At 36.6% G+C, this 19,184-nt stretch overlaps 2 protein-coding genes across 2 annotated transcripts in view; one reads left to right on the forward strand and one right to left on the reverse strand.

Annotated features, from left to right (window-relative positions):
* Positions 1 to 18,433, forward strand: PREPL (prolyl endopeptidase like). Its single transcript, XM_032184410.1, is given in 15 exon segments — positions 1 to 552; positions 554 to 637; positions 2,700 to 2,897; positions 3,398 to 3,464; positions 4,090 to 4,296; positions 5,548 to 5,671; positions 7,947 to 8,163; positions 9,869 to 10,054; positions 11,408 to 11,611; positions 12,351 to 12,526; positions 13,976 to 14,192; positions 14,397 to 14,546; positions 15,504 to 15,630; positions 16,023 to 16,105; positions 16,876 to 18,433. Coding segments are annotated over 15 exon segments (2,193 nt in total). The 5' UTR covers positions 1 to 447; the 3' UTR covers positions 16,924 to 18,433.
* SLC3A1 (solute carrier family 3 member 1) overlaps positions 18,275 to 19,184 on the reverse strand; it is a 13,940-nt gene continuing 13,030 nt past the window's right edge. The window contains exon 10 of the mRNA XM_032184411.1: positions 18,275 to 18,729. Within this exon, the coding sequence (XP_032040302.1) occupies positions 18,289 to 18,729 (441 nt within the window). The 3' untranslated portion in view covers positions 18,275 to 18,288. The remainder of the gene's footprint in view (positions 18,730 to 19,184) is intronic.

The raw sequence follows: 19,184 nt of genomic DNA on the forward strand, positions 1-19,184 counted from the left end.
AATAGGTGGGATATTTCCCGTGTTCCTGGCGAGTGGGTTGATTTTCATAAAGTGCCCGCCTGGGATAAAGTGATTCTGGTGTTACGTGGTGCTTCTAAAGTAGAAAAGAGTCAACTTCCCGAAAACTTGTTCATTTCTTCTTCCTCAGCATTTAAGCAGCTGTGCAGTTACATCTGCCTTTCCCTACTACAGCTAAACTTCCAGCTGCCTGGACCCACTCTATGGAGCAGCGTGGCAGGTGAATGTGCAAGCTGAGCTGCGTGTATCAGCTGTTAAGAAACAGCTTCACTTTTACGCTTCCAGTCTGATTTGCCTCGTAAAGCAGTCTTTGAAAGATGAAGTTTTACCTTCTGTTTATATCACGTATGTTTCACATAGTGCAAGTGATCAGGAGTTTGGGATCTTCGTAAATTTCAGGGTGACTGCCAAGAAAAAGATTCGGACATCATGTGTTGGACTGCAAAATCTTTCATCCGAGGGCTGAGCTACAGTGTCAAATACTGCTCTAAGGACAACCATCTTCAAAAAATACGTCTCTATAGTAAATTAAAACAAAAAAAAATGCCACATCCTGGACTGGTCAGGAAGCACTGTGCCACCTGGAAGCATCCTGCCATGGAGATTCTTTTCCTGCAAGGTATGAAGTTTACGTGCAACCTTAATGTCAACAGCCATCCTGATGCATCTGTTAAGGAAGCCAGCCATAGTTTTCAGAAGTCAAGGAAATATGTTCTTCCTAAAGGGTTTGAAGCAGAAGAATAAATACTAGGGTTTCACTTATGTTGAAAGACACATACTTCTGCTCAGCTTCCTGTACTGCTTTGATGTCAAGCTACATTTGGGTTGATTTTCCTGCTGTAGCAATTTGTAAAATAATAATGAAAGGATCTTCGAGAAAGATTGAGTTAAAGTGGCAGGAGGGAAAGATCAGCTAGTATCAAAAGTGTCCAAACTGGTGACACTAGGCCTAACCATGAGGTGGCTCAGAAAAACTTGGCCTTTTGTATCCTGATCAGTAAATCACATTTTATACCATATTGTAATATTAAAATATAATGACTTCTCACAATCATGTACACTTTTGAAAAACTGTACTTTAAAAAGCACTTGTTTTTATTTCTCTAAATAGCTATTGTGTAAATCACTAGTAATGTATCACACAGTCATAAAATGGGCTGAAATAATTTCAGATCTTCTGCTCCTGTGTTTCTAATTAAGAATTTTCTAACAGTAGCAGAAAAGTAAGTTTACTGCAGTATGCCCACCTGTAAACTGATTTATATGTGTAACACACATATGTGTAAACGCCATAAATGTCATGTTAAGACTGTTGCATTGGTTTATCTTAGACATACTTTCAGATGTCTGTGTAGTTGTTCAAAAATTGTTTTAAGTTAACAGTGTTTCTTCAAAGTTAACCCAAAGATTATGTTTGAAGTATTTGTTGTAACCCTCTTATTTTTAACCATAATGTAACATGTTGCTATGTCTGTGCCATCAGCATATACTAATGTTTCAAGGAAGGTACTTGACTTACCTTAACTAATTACAGAGTTCCCCTAGAGCTTTTTTAAGAGCTTTCATGGTTTGTTTGACATGTGCTTCTGATTTGATATGCTAGGCCTAGGGAACTCCTGGACTGAACTGGTAGTGAACACTCATGCTCTCATGAATGATGCAGTTTATGTTGCAGTTTATGTCTATAGGCAGCTTAGTAGTTGAAGCAGACATAGCCTGTGAAAGGAGAAGGAACTGCTGCTAATGTTCACATTTCAGATCTCAACCATTTGTGAGGACAAACCAGAAACAAGCCAACAGTTCTTGCTGCAAAGTAAGGATGGGTTATAAGTGTGTACAGCTTTATAAGTTCAGAAACATATTACATAGAAAGTTATAAAATGCTCCTTCATGTGACCTATGCAGTGTTGCGTACTGTAATACATATTAAGCATAGTTTGACCAAATGACATTTTACAGTAAGCAAAAAGAATTAGCATTGTTCTAGCAATTTTAACACATTTTTCATGTTTTTACAAAGGACACAACTTTGTTGGCAATGAAGTAGCAGAATATAGCAGCTCATGGATTGTGCAAAACCAGATCCATGAGCTTATTCCTGATAAAAACTTGTTGCATAACCCTTATCAGTTCACTGCTTCACTTTGCTCTGCTCCTTATGGACATTTAGACTACCCCTTTAGAGGAGGTGAAGAAAGAATCAGAACGAGCTGCTAGGACTCCTAGCTACAGGGATAGGCAGCGTAGGGGCATTGCTATGTAGAAAAGGAAATAAGAAATAATACATTACGAAAGGAAAAAGGTGAAAAAAAAAACCACTCCTGAAGAAGAAAAAAATAATAGAATTCAATAAAGATAACTGAAAACTAGTTTTAGAACAAAACCAAACATACTTACATATAATCAGTTAAGAACATACATTAAAGTACCCTAAACTTGAAAAGGAAACCTCAGTAAATGTGTTAAGTAGAGTTCATTTAGAATGCATCCCTAAAATACCAGGAAGAATTGAAGGAATCCTTCCAACTGTGGTTGTTCTTTTTAATGGCTTGTACTATTGTAATAATGCAAAGTTGGTTTGTGGGTCTGTAGCTCAGGAAAGATCATTATTGCCTCAGTGTATTCATATTGGAGTACAAATTGCTGGATTATAGCCTTTGTTTTCTTTCCTTATTTAGCAGGAAGGGACAGAAATCCCTTGCAAAAGAAAAAAAATAGCATCTATAACAACACCAGAGCTTTTGTACAAGGATCTTCTGAAATCAGAGCAGAAAAACTGGAATGAAATTTCAGGAAGATACAAAGCTATGGCAAAAAGAATTAAGAAAAAAATAGAAGAATTGCACAAGAAGTATACACTCAGTTCGGAAAGTCCACGGGTAAGTGGCAAAAAATACAAACATTTTCCATCGTTGCGTACAAATGGCAGTGAAGTCATTCGTGTTATAAAATGCTATTTCACTGGTTATGGTGGTAATTTCAACTATTGAATAGTTATGGATAGTAAAAGCATGTGTTTAGAACAGCTTGTCACTTTACGATAGTGTATTTGACCTTAATTTCACCATAGTCAAAGACAAAAAAAATGTTCAACAACAATCTGATATTTGATAAAGAATATAAGACATTATAAATTAGAAGAGCAGGTACAGGTCATCTCAGCCATTGATTAAATTTAGAGCACGTTTAGGTTGCTTAAGTACACACTAATTTTGAAAGAACCTTTCTGATGCATGTAATTCCTTCTTTCCCCTCTTTCTGTTATGTGCTATTTTCTTTGATTTACATACAACTGTGCTGTACAGAACACTGAATATAGGTTTTCTAAGGTCATAATCTGGCTGTTGGACTTGAAACAAGTTTGTTTTGCATTGAACAGATTAAGGTTGGAGAGAGTGTGTACTTTGAGGAGAATGGATGCATATTTCTTTCAAAAGCAGATGATGGTAAGGGATTTCTCTTCCTAGCATGGTACAAATGTTAAAATAATTGTGCATGTATCATCAGCATACTTCTCTTATATTAAAGCTTAATTGCTCTTTAAAAAAAATTAAAAATTATAACATTCTTTAACAACTGATGAACAGTTCTAAAATCTTGACTCTGAAAAGGTGAGATGAAAAGAGTAAGGAAATAACATATACTGAAACTGAGGCAAGTTTCTAGAAAGGAAAGAGAAAAACCTCTTCTTCTCAGAGTCCTAATTTAAAGTTTTAAAAAAGGCCTATTTTATTTCAGAGAGGATGAAAAAAAAAACCTGATTATTTTTAGTAAAACCACATACTATAGGTATTTGAACTTTAAAATTTAATACATTTTCTAGATGCCAGTATCTATACTTTTCAAATATTTGTTATACCAACAACACTTTGGGGAAGGGGAGGAGTGCAGTACTTATTTCGTTCATTTTTACAAACTGCATTTGCAGGTGTCTCACAAAACAAATACCTGGTTCCAGCAGTATGCTTATGAATACTGTGAGCAGACTTATTAAACATAGGTACTAACAAATACTGTTCATTTTGACATGCCTTAATTAAAGGATTTTTTTTATTTTTATTTTTCATGTAGTAGATGAAGGAAATGTTCGTATTTTATTCAGTGCTGAAGATCTTGGCTTTGATGATGCCTTTATTCAACGGATCAGAATTTCACCAGATCAGAGATACATGGCTACCAGCTTAAAAAGTGAAAATTCTGAAGAAGCAACCTGTGTTGTTATGAAATTTGGTGATTTCCCTGTCGTGGAAAAAGTCATTCCAAATGTATTTAGTTTTGGTAAGCTGTATTTATAAATATCCTGTAGATCACTCACACCAACTTTCAAAGCATTTTTCTTAGTCTACATATAATAGGAGTAGTGCTTTATAAAAAGTAAGGAAGTAACATTTTTAGATTTAATCCTTACAGCTGTTGAACTATTTCTCATTTGAGAGATGTGTTCCTCCACACTGCAAAATTACAAGTTATTTGATATGAGTGAGTGACTCCTTTCATGATGCAAGTTTTCCTTCTTTATAAAAGCAAGCATTTATACATGTTTGAACACTCATGCACATCATTCTTTTTATTGAATTCAGTATGCTTCCTTAAAAATTTACTGACATAACTGTTTGCAATATAAGGATCTTTTTGAGCAATGTAGGTATTGAACTGAAATCACTGATAGCTGTAAGCACTTAGCTTAAAAGTATGCAAATACTAAGTACTACAAAGTGTTGGCTGGAATTTCAGGCAGACCCTAGGATGTGGGTCACCATTCAGAGCCCAATGAATTCAGTTAGGGCTTCAGTAAACTCTTTTAGCATAGGTGAGGGAGTTTTACATTGCTCTTGAAAACATGCAGAAGTAAACCTAAATGAAAGAGAAATCTTTCTTTTTTTTTTTTCTTTTTTTTTTTTTTAAATAGTATATTAAAGAATATAGCAAAAAGAGCGCAACAGATTATACAACGTTCGACAGCTTGTATTTTGGAGTTCGGTAGATGTTATCAAGGATATGTAGCGCAGTAAGGAGTTTGCCTGGCCAGGGCAAGAATTTACCATTCTAGGTAATTACCACATATGCAAGCACAGAAAACTGGAGTATTTTTATCTCAGGAGTACCCATGGGACATATACATCATTGTTTTCCTCTATATGCTTTCCCTGCAGCCACACGCAGCGGTGCAGAGCTCATATCCTCTATTGTCTGGGTGACTATTTAAATCTCTGCTGCCCTGTGCAGCTTTAAACATCCACATATCTCCTATTTTTCTGTTACCTCCAGGACCGTGACAGCATCAAGAGCTTCCTCTTCCTGGGCCCTGTTTTTTTTTTCTTCCCTTCACATGTTACGAGATACGTGGCGTTCAAAGAAAACATGGAAAAATCTTTTTGTGGCGTACCCCAGCCTCTGGAACGTAGAAGTGTTGTCTTCAGTTCCACATCAGTTGCAACCCACCTTTTTCAGAATGTTCATGGAGCTCTATTTTCTCTCAGCAATAGCATGTACTGTTCCCAGTTTGACATGCATTTGTCTTTTTTCCAGAATGGGTTACAAATGATGTTTTGTATTACACAAGTCAGAAGAACCTTAAATGCCAAGATGTGTTTATGACCACTTTCACTAAACAGAAGCATACTGAGCTGGTTTATACAGAGCAAGATGCAAGGTAATACCCATCTAAAATAAAATAAGTCCTTTGCATATTCTATGGTATTTAGCAAGTAAAATACAACTGGTTTGGAAAACATGTTCTTCTATACCACACTTCAAATGGTAGAAGACATGTTGAAGTTCTGTTCTGCTGTGCCATGTAAGTTTTGTTCAGTATTGCCGAATACAGTCTGAGAATGTACTTTTGTCTCCTCTTGATATGTGAACAGCAGTGATTTAACTTTTCTCTGTTACCTCACGAGTTCAGCTAAGATTATAAATGTCAAGGTCAGTCTCGGGTCAGGGTGTCCTTTAATGAGTATGTGACAGTTTCATACAGGATAAATCAGACTGGGGGTTTCATTTTGTTTTCTCTGCTATTGATGTCTGATACATCTTTTAAAAAACATAGAAGTTCAGGCTAATCCTTGCTCTGGGTAATGGATGAGCACAATCATTACAGCGTGCCCAGAGAGAGAACTATTGTTGACTGAATACCCTCTCAATAACCTTTCTTTAAGCAGTGGCTTCGGAAGACAAGAGGGCTCTTGCTGAATTGAGTGCATAACTCGTTTTTCGGCCAAGTAGCATTAAAATGACAGATTTGTACGGCATACTATAAATGTTTGTAAGTATTCTTAATTCAAGTAACATATTTAGTAAAGAAATTTCAACTATACATTCATCTGGAAAAAAAAATCTGCAATTGAGATGGAGTAAATCAGATCTTTTATTCCAGCTGTAGTTGTTGCATATTATTTTAAAATCAAGTTGCACTGGCTTGACATCTCCCCACAGGGAAACTGCTGGCATAATTTTGAAGGTCGTAGTCATTACAGTAAATCTACTAGAAACTTACTCTAAAGGTTCATGTGCTAGTACAGCTCATGACTGAACACACTTGTTTGTGGAGAAGGGCAAGACGGGCTTGTGCACTGCCACTAAGCAGTTCTGTTCTACATATCACCAACTCTTTTACTTGCAATCAGATATTTTTGGTACAAGCTGACATTAGCTTGACTTCCTTAAAAAAAAAAAAAAGGCTAGATATATGTTTCGTATGTGATATGAAGGCCAGAGACCTTGGGGAGAACTGTAACCTGCATTTCAGATTGATTCTCTTAGAGTTAAGGTCAGCAGAGCCGGACTGTTGGAATTTCTACTGAAGGCAGTGCCACACTTGCCAAAATTTGTGTGGACTGGAGAGCTAGGAGGCTGATTCCTTGCAGACTTGAGAACCCCTGCTGTCTCTGTCCTCTTAAAAACATCAAGAGGGTGCAATTAGACAAAACAATTGTACCAAAATAAAATTGGAATTTCTCCACCTGCAAATAATTAAAGACACTGAAAATACTATCCAAAGCTTCCTTTCTTTCACCATTCAAGTATTTTGAAGTCTAGAAGGATCATTATTGCAGTCTTGCATCTGATTTGTATAATGCAAAGTACAGTTCTCAACCCTGCAGTTTCTTCATGAAATCTCCTGAAGCTGTGTGTTGGATGTACTTTGTGTAGAAACATCCCATCTTAAAGATTAAAAATGACAAAGAAACTCTTAGGTCCCAAGCTGTGACATTTCAATTAATTTGTGTGACTTATTTAGAAATTTGAATCTGACTTGCAGCCTGAACTTGTTCAATATCCAGCCACTGGTTACCATTATTTCCTGTTTCTACATTTTAGAAGCATTTAAAACCAGTAGAGTTGCTAAGCAGTTCCTAGTTTCCAGCTTTATCACTTCAACACTGTCTGTCTTGTCTTATACAGACAGTATTGCTTTTTTTTCTTTTTTCCAAGTTGTCTTCTTGTCTTACTTCGGGGAAAGTTAAATCAGTAACAGGCTTTTTATCAATTTATCTTTATAAAAGCTCCTACTTTGCTGTTTCCACATGATGTTCTGTATCAATTTTAATTTAAGTTATTCTTTAGAACTTTTTTTTTCTGAAATAAGGTCACTAGCTCAATAGAAATTTCTGCATGAATTTTAAAGCATATACATCTGTGACCTTCCAATCCATATGACTGACACAAAAACCTGGATTAATTTGGGGAATAACTGAACTGCTTTCCCTGCAGACTTCAGGTTCCACATACAAAGTTGTTGGTTTTTGAGTGCTGAAATAAATGCTGCAGAAGTGGTTTTGGAACCAAGTGGTCTGGATTTTTTCCAGCCTACTTGTAGGCATGCCGTTTCTTACCTTGTAGCAGGAAGCCCATGATTCTGGATTAATTGATATAGTTTTTGATTATTAATCAGGTTTAAGCTTTATTATTATTATTATTGCTTACAGATTTTTTGTGGACATATACTGCACAAAAGATAGGCGTTTCCTCACTATCAACAGCAACAGCAAGACAACCTCAGAAGTTTGGCTGGTTGACTGTAGACATCCTTTTAAGTCACCTGTTCTTGTACAAGCACGAACAAAAGGTGTCATTTACCACATTGAGCACAGAAATGATGAGTTGTATATTCTCACTACATACGGAGAACCTGCAGAATATAAGGTAATCTTAACGGATAGTAAGAGTCGTAAGATTAATTCAGATGCCCGTTGCAGATGATAGAAATAGTAAGGCTGGGTTTTAACACTGTGCTTCACAGCTTACTGAAATAATTCAAGAGAATTACAAAGATTGCTGCATGGATTCAAAAACTACAGTACTATCTGAGTCTTGCCTGTAGCATGCTGATTTCACTTTTAATTTCTTTGGAAATGTCAAGAAATGAGCATTCTTTACCAGTTATTTGCCCTCTTAAAATTTAAGTTTATCTCAATAACCAAATGATTTGCAGTGCCACTGGACACACTGAAAGCCCTTACAAGATTTGAGCTTCCTTTTGCAAATGTATTTAGATAGAAATTGTTCCATAAATTTACTTCTATCCATATCAGTTTTCCTAATCACATTAAAACGTTTCAAGTGGCAACTTTCCCTTGGTAACTAAGACTATACAACTTACTGAGAGGAAATGCCTTGCTGCTCAGGTGGCAGCATTTTGTGTCCTCCTGTACGTAGTGCACTGCTGCAAAGTGCTGACTGCCAGACAGGGAACCTTCCATCAACACCATCCAACTTGCCCATTTTTGTGTACCAAATCAAGTCCGTACATTGTAGTATATAAGAGTATATCAAGTATATACATATACACGCACTTCGGTGGTGTTACTTTTTTTAAAGTATTTCCCTTTGAAGCAAAACCCTTTACTAAGGAAAACAGCTTGCTATGATCCTGTCTTCCTTACAAAACCTTTAACACCCATGTGACTGGAGGCTGAGCCAGTACAGGTGTTTTGTTTTTTTTTTTTTTCCTTGTTTAATAAGGTTGGTTTATGCTGGATCAGCTAGTTGAACAAGTTCACCACTTGGGTTTAATAAGTAGTAGTTGTGCCGGTACAGAGCAAGCAGTGGAAATTCATAAGAAGGAGTGGAAAAGGCAGTCTTAGAGCAGACTGGATTTAGCCTTGTCACCTCCATAGTATAAACCTATTGCTTTGTGAAAGAAAGGTGGACTGGAGCTTTCAGGTGACCTCCCCAAGGACAATTAAAAGACATTTTAAACTTGAAAGGGGTAGGTTTCAGTAAGCATAACTAAGAATAATTATCTGTAGTTATTTTGAGTTTTTTTTTTTTTTTTTCCCCCTGTATTTAAAGATCAGACTGAACAGAAGCAAAAAAAAAGAACTTCTGCCCTGCCTGCTATGTCTGTGCAGAGCCACTCCTTGCTCCCAAGCTCACTTTCAGCAAACTTTGGAAGGGGAGCCTGGAGAGATATCAGGTATGATAAGCAGAGGAAGTGAGAGAACCATGGCAGAAGGAGCTGAAAAAATGAGATTTAAACAGAGAGACTGCCTGCTTAGATGAATAGGCAGCAGAAGCAGCCTTCGTGGAAAACCCCTACCCTGCCCTCTCCCTTCCAGCATACTCAAAGTGTCTTAAAGCAACATAGTTCAATTGCAAATGGGGTTGTAAAAAATAATTGCCATCTGTCACACAGATCTCTCTCGCTATCAATATGTATGCAGTTACTGAATTGTTTTTCCATTCTGCCCAAGTAAAGCAAATTTAAAACCCTCCAGTTTTAGTCAGGAAGAAAAAAAAAAACACAATCTTTTCTAATTAAAATGTTGCACAAGATCAGCTGTATGTCTGTACGTCTCATAACTGTTACTACATCTTAGTAATACAAGGTTGTATTTTGTGTTTACAGTTGATGAAGGCACCAGTAAGTTCCAGTGGCATGGAGAACTGGCAGCTAGTTTATGCACTGGAAGAGAAAACCAAGCTAATAGACTTGGAAATGTTCAGTGATCACTGTATTTTGTTCCTGCAGAATGCCGGTCATCTCTACTTAAATGTGATTTCTTTTGTTTCACATTCAGTTCAATCAATAAAGGTAAGTTTTAGCTTCCTCGGGCAACTTGGTCTTTTTCCAGCAGTACTTGATCACGGAATGGCTGAGGTTGGAAGGGACCTCTGCAGATCATCTAGTCCAACCACTAGTTCATCTAGTCCAGGGCCACTCGGAACACATCTCACAGGATCAATTTAATTCTTTTAAATATAAGATCATAAATCAAAAATATAAGATTATAAAGCAAAAGATAACTTTTACTGGGCTTATTTGTGGTTACAGTCATCAGCCCATGCAAGGAAGTAAGCCTGGCCCTCCCTGAGAAGACAGATCAGAACATTCAGAAGACAAATACGGTTGCTGGAATAATAAATGGGAAACCTGGGTATTGCAGTACAATTTATGGGGAGTATTTCTTCCTGTCTCTAGTTGTTGCTAAATACTTGTGGAAAACAAATATGGTGACTTAATTAAAAACCATGGTTTCTGGAGACCACTTAGCTGAAATATTTGATTGATCTGTTTGCCTGAGAAATACTGTCTGAAGAACTTGCAAGTTTATTGCAACAAGCTACCAGTACTGGGTTCTATAAAACTGCTACAGAGAAAAGGTTTTTAACAGAGTGTACTCTACGGTCTCTGAAACCTTTCATTTTTGAAAATGGTCTTAGTTAATTTATTTATTCAGAGAGGGTCTGCAGTTACTCTGGAGAACTTTGACTTTAGCTGCCATTTCAGAAGTCTCTAGCACACTAACTCAAGTAAGCAGTGGCCTGGCAGAGGGTTTGACTATGTCCCCGCTGCTCTCAAAGAATGAATCTTGATTTCTTTTATTCTTAGTGGAGTTAAAAATCTTAAATACAATAGCAGTAAGTGTCTGAGGGTAAATGTGCCAGGAAAAGGTTTTGTTCTTCACAATGGCTGGCACTAAGAACAAAGTTAAGAGGCAGGGGTTTTCAGTGGCTTAACATTACTGAGCTAACTCACAGCAAAAGCCTAACAACTGACATGGACTTGGCTGTGTAACATGGTGAAGTACGACTGGAAATCAGAGGGGAAAGAGGATATAAAAATTAAAAACCGTGTGGAACCGTTTCAAAGAATGTTTTAATTTTAAAAAATCTGCACTAATGTTCATTTCAAACTGGTTTTTAATTTGGATTTATTTTTCAATTTCACTAACAAACTTCATCCAATGGCCTTAGGTGAAAAGTTTACCAAAGTCTCGCACTTTATGACTGTTATATTACTGAATTTAAAAGAAATAAAGATTGGGCTACGTAGAAACTGAAGATAATTAGCTTGCTATTCAAAATCTTTTCCTCTGAAGGACACACTAAGCAGAATTTATAGAAGAAGCGTAAGGGTCTCACTTGAAATGCTGTGTTTTCTCAGCTGCCTGCGTGGGCCTGTGCATTTGAATTGGAATCCCATCCTGAACATACCACCAGCACTTGCTATTTTCAGCTCACCTCCCCAGTACACCCCCCTAAGCGTTTTGCATATTCATTTAAAGAAAATAATCTCATTGAACAAGCTGTGCAAGAGGTACCAATTATTACCAACTGTCACACTACACGTTTACTAGCTAAAAGCAAGGTAAGATTTTCCAGTCCTTTTCCCATTCCCTTTATTCTTCCCTTCCACCCCACCCTTTTATAGAAAATGCATTTGGCAGGGAATAGAGATTAAAAATGTAAAAGAGCATTTGGTGCTATACTTACTTACCAGTGGGTGTTTTCTTCAGTACTGTAGAGAAGAACAAGAAGGAGTCGTGATAAGATTTTTTCATTGATCTGGGCATGCTAGAGCAGATAACAGCACACGATGAGTCAAGAATCTTAGTACAGCGTAACTTAGACTCCCTAGCTGATGTATGGAATCACGTTCTCTATGATAAATGAGAAAAGTATGCCAGCAGTTGAAAAGGACACCCCACAACCATCTACACAGTATAGATCGAGAGAGTTTTAACAGCCTGCGTTTAAAAAATTGGTGATGTTAATAAAGAGTTTGTGCTGCAGTAAGTGGTAAACTATTTAGTTAATCATAGATATTCTTAGTGTTAAAGAGGAAAGGAAGACTTGGGTGCTTTGGTAGTTTAAAAACTCCTCAGGTGTTGCACTTAAATGAATTTTATATTCTGCATCCATAAGCCTACACAGCAGAGGTTCAGTCTCTTGCTTTATTTTTCAAGAGTGCTTTGTACAATCTAAGTGAAAAAAATTACTGTAATCAAAAAAAACACATTTTAAAATAAATAATTGAAGTTTTCATTGCCATGTGTCATTGAGATTTCTGAAATGTCCTTTATTGTAAAATACTCCTTCATTTCCAGGATGAAACTTTGGTGCCAATTACAGTTTTTCATAATACGAATTCTAAAGAGCTACACAGGAAACCACTTCTAGTTCATGTATACGGAGCTTATGGCATAGATTTGAACATGAGCTTTAAAGAAGAGAAGCTGTTGTTAATTGAAGCGGGTTGGATATTAGCATATTGCCATGTTAGGTAAGTCAAATAGAAATAACATAGAAATAAGATTTTCGTTTGTGGGAAATACAGATATTTCTTGATGTGCAACTGAAGAGATAGAGAAGTTTTTTCTCTGCTTAGCTATATCTTAAGTCTTCACGCTTTTCACCTCCATCTCTTTAGAATTTTTAAAAGCCCTTTAAAAAAATTGCTCTGGGAAGAAAATACACTTTTACAACTACATACTGTATTCAGGTTATTTAAATCAACAGTATGGTTGTGTATAAGTTTTAATCTTTTTGAAATTTCATTACTTTTCATCTCATCTTCACTCAAAAATATTTGATAACATGTTCAAATTGCAGTATATGTTACTGCCCTCTTCTTCTGTGGGCATTGTGTACTAATATTCAGTGTGTGCCTTCTGAAAACCATTTGCCTTTCTACAGCAACAACTAAACATTTAAGCTGCCTCTGTTCTTCTGTTGAGTAAATCTTCTGTTTTTAGTTTAACTACGAACAAATTAGTTTTATAAAACCACTATATACAACAGACTTCACATTTTCATTGAGATAATTCATTAGGTAAAGAAAGGTAATAAAAGTATCACTTTAAGGAGGGGAAGGAAAGGGGAGAATGAACACGTTATAAATAATAGTTCCAAAACTAATTCAGCAAACAAATATATTCAGTATTGTGCAGTTTTTCCTCCCTGTAAGTATCCCTGTATCTTACAGTGCAAGTCAATCCTAGAGAGTACCAAAAATGAATTTTGGCAGACTAATCAGTTGATTGATTTTAAACTTGAAACCTGAATAAGGAAACTTTAGGTAGCTTAGAACTAAATTCATGGTTGTATGTAAAGGAATACAAGTAAATTTAGTTTAAAAAAAAATCTGTGAGTATTAAAAACAACAACAACAACAACAACAACAACAAAAAACAGCAAACCACCATTTCCTGTAGTATTTGAAATTCACAGAAAGAAAAACTTACTGACACTCTCAAATTTTAAGCTGCACCAAAGAAATCCTGAGCATCTTGGCACGGAGCTAGGAAATAATATTCTTTCACTCTTGTTAATAAATCTAGTGATACCATTATAAGAAAGGAAAATGCTTTAGTTATCATTTTAATAATTTCCTGTATAAAAAGATAATATCATTATTTTATTTTGTACTGGCTACTTTGACAATGACATTTCCTAAAATGCTTTTTCTGCAAGTTCTGTGTCCTTGTGCTCTTGTGTCCTAGAACACCCTTATGCTGTTACATTTTCACGAGTCATGCAAGGATTTTTTTTTTGTTTGCAGGTTGTGTATTTTAGCTGTAAGGGAGGGTAAAGACAGGAACACAGAAAAGTTATTTGGAAAGGCAAACTATGTTTTTGCGATTCTGTGGCTGCTGCTGTCCTTTATTATCTGAAGCTTTGCTCTGTACTCTTTTTGAAAGAAACTCCCAACTTGAATTATTTTAAATTCCAGGGGTGGAGGAGAGCTAGGCCATAGCTGGCACAAAGATGGATGTCAGCATAACAAACTCAAAGGTCTCCATGACCTTAAGGCTTGCATCATGCTGCTGCACGAACTAGGATTTTCTCAGCCAAAATACACAGCACTAGCAGCTGCCAGTGCTGGAGGAGTTCTTGCAGGAGCCCTGTGCAACAGCAATCCAGAACTTATCAGAGCCATGGTTTTACAGGTAAGGTACTGTACTGCAGACATCTTACTCGTTATGATGTTAAACAAAAATACCAAACTAAAGAACATCTTGTTTTAAGAAAACTCTTTCAGAATTTGAAGTGTTCTAAATCTCGTTCCTCATTTGAAAAAGCCTTGACTTTTGAGCATTTGAAGTCTGGTGTCCTGTTTGCCAACTTTTTTTTTTTTTTTAATATTTTTTAAGGCTCCTTTCGTAGATGTTCTAAACACAATGATGAAAACTCATCTCCCACTGACAATTGAAGAACAAGAAGAATGGGGAAATCCATTAGCAGATGAAAAATGTATGAAGTATATCAAAAGCTACTGTCCTTACCACAATATTAAGCCACAGGTAAAGCTACCCATTCTGTGTGGAATACTACAGGAATAAACATGTAGCACTTGATAGGAAAATAATAGAGAACATAACTAGAATTAAAAAAATGTTTTACCTTTTCAAAGCTTTCTACCCCAGCATTTTAAAACTTAGCTGCTTCTTTGTGTTAAAATGAACCATTAATAAAAATATAAGCTATTTCAGTAATAATCTTAGCAATATTTGAGTCAGAGAGACTACTGGCATTAACCAAATGCCTTCCATTAAATAAGAGATTTCATAAGCTGGTTTTGTTACAGGACTGCCACATACTCTATCGTCTAACAAACCTCAGCATGTAAAATATGTTCTTCATTTTTGGGGGCTTTCTGCTGTTTTACTGCGTTTTCCATACTTTGCCAAAGCAGAAAGGAGGTATTTTCTACTGATTAAACATCCTTTAGAGGCAAACAGTGAAATAGAAAATGAGCTATTGCTTTGACATGGTTATATCAGAGGAAATCTGTGTTTGAGGAGGTGCTACCTGTGTTACATAGCTTCATAAAAAATCTTGCTAAATAAAAACAACTTGAAGTGTAAAAAGAGTTTGCAAAAGTAAATCTCAACTACTTCTGTTTAAGGCTTACCATTCCATGATTATTTGGGGGGGGGGGGGGGGAAGAGAGAGGGGGTTGGGTGATAATCAGCATCAAGCAGTCACATATCAGACCTTTAACAGCAGAAATACAATGTTTTTGATTACCTTTTGCAGGCAGATGATCCCCTAATATTAATTAGTCATTTGTCAGACCAAAATACTTCTCCCATTTACTGATAAAAGTAAAATGTTTTCTCAACTACAGGTAATTATGTAATAGATACATTTTATATGAACCATAACAAGTAGTACAGTAAGATATATGGAGAAAAACCTGCTCACTCAATTGAATAGAAAATCAGTTGTGATGTATCTAACCTTTTTTTTTTCAACAGTGTTATCCCTCAGTTTTTATAACGGCATATGAAAATGATCAGCGAATACCACTAACAGGAGTTATACAATATGTTCAGAAACTTCGGAAGGCTGCACTAGATCATGCCGGCAGAACAAAAAAGAAAGGTAAGATAAGAATATTACAGGTTCATGGACTTAACTAAAGCAGAATATTAGCAGTCATGTAATTAAACATTATAGATTGACTCCTCCTTAAATGAATTCATACATACAATATAATCCAGTATCCACCTTAGCTCAGAAGGAGAAAGCACATCTTTCCAAAGAGAGACAGAACATATACATTAAATACATAAACATTTTTCAAATACTTAGTTAACATAAATATAGTTCATCCAGCAAGCCCCTAAATAATCCTTTTTTCCCCCATTAAAGAATAACAGAAATGATTTCAGAACAGAAGGCAGAATAACATTTTATCCCTAAACAACTCACATCCCCCACTTACCTTTCCTTGTTCATTCAATGTCAAGTGATTGCTGGCTTCATTGTTCCAGGAAATTGGATCCCTAATATCATCTTAGACATCCAGGCAAATGGCAGTCATTGTGACTCATCTTGGGAGGATTCACTAAATGAGGTATGTTCCCTTTATTGTACACATCCATAACACAGTGTGGAGATTTTCCTCAATTAATACTTCAACCTCAGTAGTTCATGCAGTCATTGAATGTACGTTTGAAGTATTAAAAGAAAAAAAAATGTTGGAATTAAGGCTGCTCTTGAGTATTTACACAAAGGAATCAACAGCAGAGTAAAATTATTGAATCTCATTATGCCTTAAACCTCAAAATAGTGTTAAAATCCCACTGTAATATGCCAGGAGCTTTGAATGAAAGGTTCTAAGTTGTGCAAAACATTGTTCCAGCATGAGAAGTCTTGTACTATACAGTATTAAGAGCTTAATTTAGCCATACTGGTTTTTTTGTTTTTTAATTTACTTACATATTCCTCATGAGTAAAATATATGATGGGTTTGGACTTTATATTTTGGAATGCATGATCTGTACAGTCAAAGGAAGCTACTACAATTAGGTTTCAGGGTTTTGCACTTTCTGCAAGTATGTATGCTAAAAGCAACAGACTGCCAAGACCTGCTGCATTGTTACTGGTGTCTCAGACTATCACAAGTTTTATTGCTGTTAATTTTCACAAATCCTAGCAAGTGTTAGTTATTGTGGCAGTTATTCCCAAATGAAGTTCAGGAGTAAAAGACTTACTTTGTTTCAGGGCAAGGTTTTGCTTAGCATCAGTGTAGGAAAGGAAGACTGGAATAGCTCTACAACAATCTGAAGCCTTATAGCACGAAGAGTTTTATTATTTTATAATAAAATATTTTCCTTGCTTTAGGTTGCAAGACAGCTTGCTTTTCTGAAAAAAGAACTTGAGGATGTGTGATATGCCTCCAACATTACATCAAATCCTGCAAATAGCTGATAAGCATATCAACTACCTGAAGAACTTGGTGTCAGATTTTTATTGATATGAAAGTGAACACCTTCTCCAGATGGATCTCTGCTCTTTGAGCATAAGCAGACCAGAAATTCAAAGGCAAAGTTGGGCGTGACATTGCTTTATAAATATACAAACTGAGCTAAATTTCTCCACCACCAAATGGTACAGAAGTACCTGCTTTTGTGTACAGTTCTGTTTATAAGCCAAGTGTATGTACAGCACTATACAAGTGGAGCAGTAGTGCAAAACAGTGTGCTGAAAGCCTAACGTATAAAGACACACAATTTTTTATGGGCAGCATTTCTAGTCTAAGACCTCTCTTCCAAGACCAAATTTTACACAAGGCAGTAATTCTCCCACACAGTTGTATTTGATTAAAAAGTCTCAATAAGTTCTTCTAAAACTAATCCCCAGCTGTAGGCAGTGATGATTATTGCCCTTCCCAGCCACACAGCAGCCAGAGAGTGCTGATCACTTAGTGGGGCCAAACCAACTACAAAGGAAAAATGGACTCTTAAGAACAGGGATTTAGAAGTAGAACTCTTTCAGCTGAGAAGATCTGAAATCTTGCAATGGCCTTAACTAGCATGGTAAAGGAGGTGCCAAAGTCCTTCCAGAGGACAACACAAATGAATACCCCAGAAGGCGAGGCCAGAGTCTCTCCAGAGGAGAGAACAAAAAGAATGCTCCCATTGGAGCAGCTTGATGCATAGCTTTCATAATTTCTGAGCAAGGCATTCTTGCACAAGAGTGCTATTCATTGTTTGGGAAGACAGACGCATGGTACATATTCAGAGCTACTAAGAGCTGAGAGAAGAGGGGAAGAGGTAAACCATCAGAACATTATATACTCCTTATCATCTTGCTTTTTCCTGTTTCAACAAATACAGAGCTACCCCTGTGTAATGCTCATTCTAAAGTTACAGATGTAAAAATAATTAACTAAATAAAAATGTCAACTGCCACAGGCTCCAGATTCTCAGGAGTGCTTCACTACCAGCAACTGTAAGGGGCAGCACCCAGGAAACTGTTCCCATTCCTCACACACACTTAAACAGGCTACTCTTTCAGGGCATTTACTACTTTTCTCCACAGACCCAGTGGGGGTGTCTAAATAGCTATCGTTGTTTATTCCATACCAGTGTTTCATTACCAAATACAAGACAATTATGTATTAATTTCATTTTTCAGGCTGTTTATTTTGTACACAAAGCAAGTTTGAAAAGCCAAAAAAAAGGACAGATTTTTACCCCATTCTTTGAAATCAGCATTTTCTAAACTAACATGAAAACTTGGTTACTCTTGCACTTAACAATTCACATAGAGTAAATTGAAGGCACTGGAATAACAAGCTTTTTCTGCCACGAAACAGTTGTCTTGAAAAGCCTCCATAGTATGAACAGGCTTTCCTGTTTTATATTCAAGGACCAGGCCTTCTCCTGCTTCAGTTTTAATTGTGTTGGTATTGACAGCTTTACCAGTATTGCTAAAATTGGTACTTAGTCTTATAGTAGCTACCGAGGGAAGACTAGGAACTATAGCTTTCATGTCTATTGTTGATTCCAGTCCAAAATTGAGAACCATCATAAAGACTCTATCTAACCCATCCAGTTCCCTCACATACACGAAAACATTACTGTCATTCCAGACGTAGCACATCCACCCCCGATGAATGGGCAGCTCATTGTTGCGAAGTGAAGTTAGCTCTCTGTATAAGCTCAGGGTTGAGTTGGACCAGGTCATCTGTACCTGCAACAAAGCCAGCATTAATGGGGTTGTTTCTTCCCACTGAATGGAGGAGATATTACTTCCTTCACACCCACACAGTCTGCCAAGAACACACATATTAAAGTTCAGTTTTGACAATTAACGCTTCAAATTTGTCTGCTAATTCCACTGAAAACCTGCCTTTTCTCCTGCACTTTCTTGGGATTTGTGCAGTGGCAGAGATGGAGGTTTTTGGCAGGACAGAATTCCCCCATCAGTGACGCTATGTCTACCTCCGCAGGTGTCCTTTTGAGTATTTATTGTTTATTCCACAGAAAGCCATAGCCATTAAAAGCTTGACAGAATCACAGAATTTCCTATTTTTTTTTTTTCCTGTCTTTGAATCATATTTTTGTCTCCAGTTCTCGTCAGCACTGTAAATCAGCAAAATCTGTTTGATCTACTGCTCAACTGCTTTGAAGAATTTATTTACTTAC

Source organism: Aythya fuligula, chromosome 3 (genome assembly GCF_009819795.1).
Source record: "Aythya fuligula isolate bAytFul2 chromosome 3, bAytFul2.pri, whole genome shotgun sequence".
NCBI lineage: Eukaryota > Metazoa > Chordata > Aves > Anseriformes > Anatidae > Aythya > Aythya fuligula.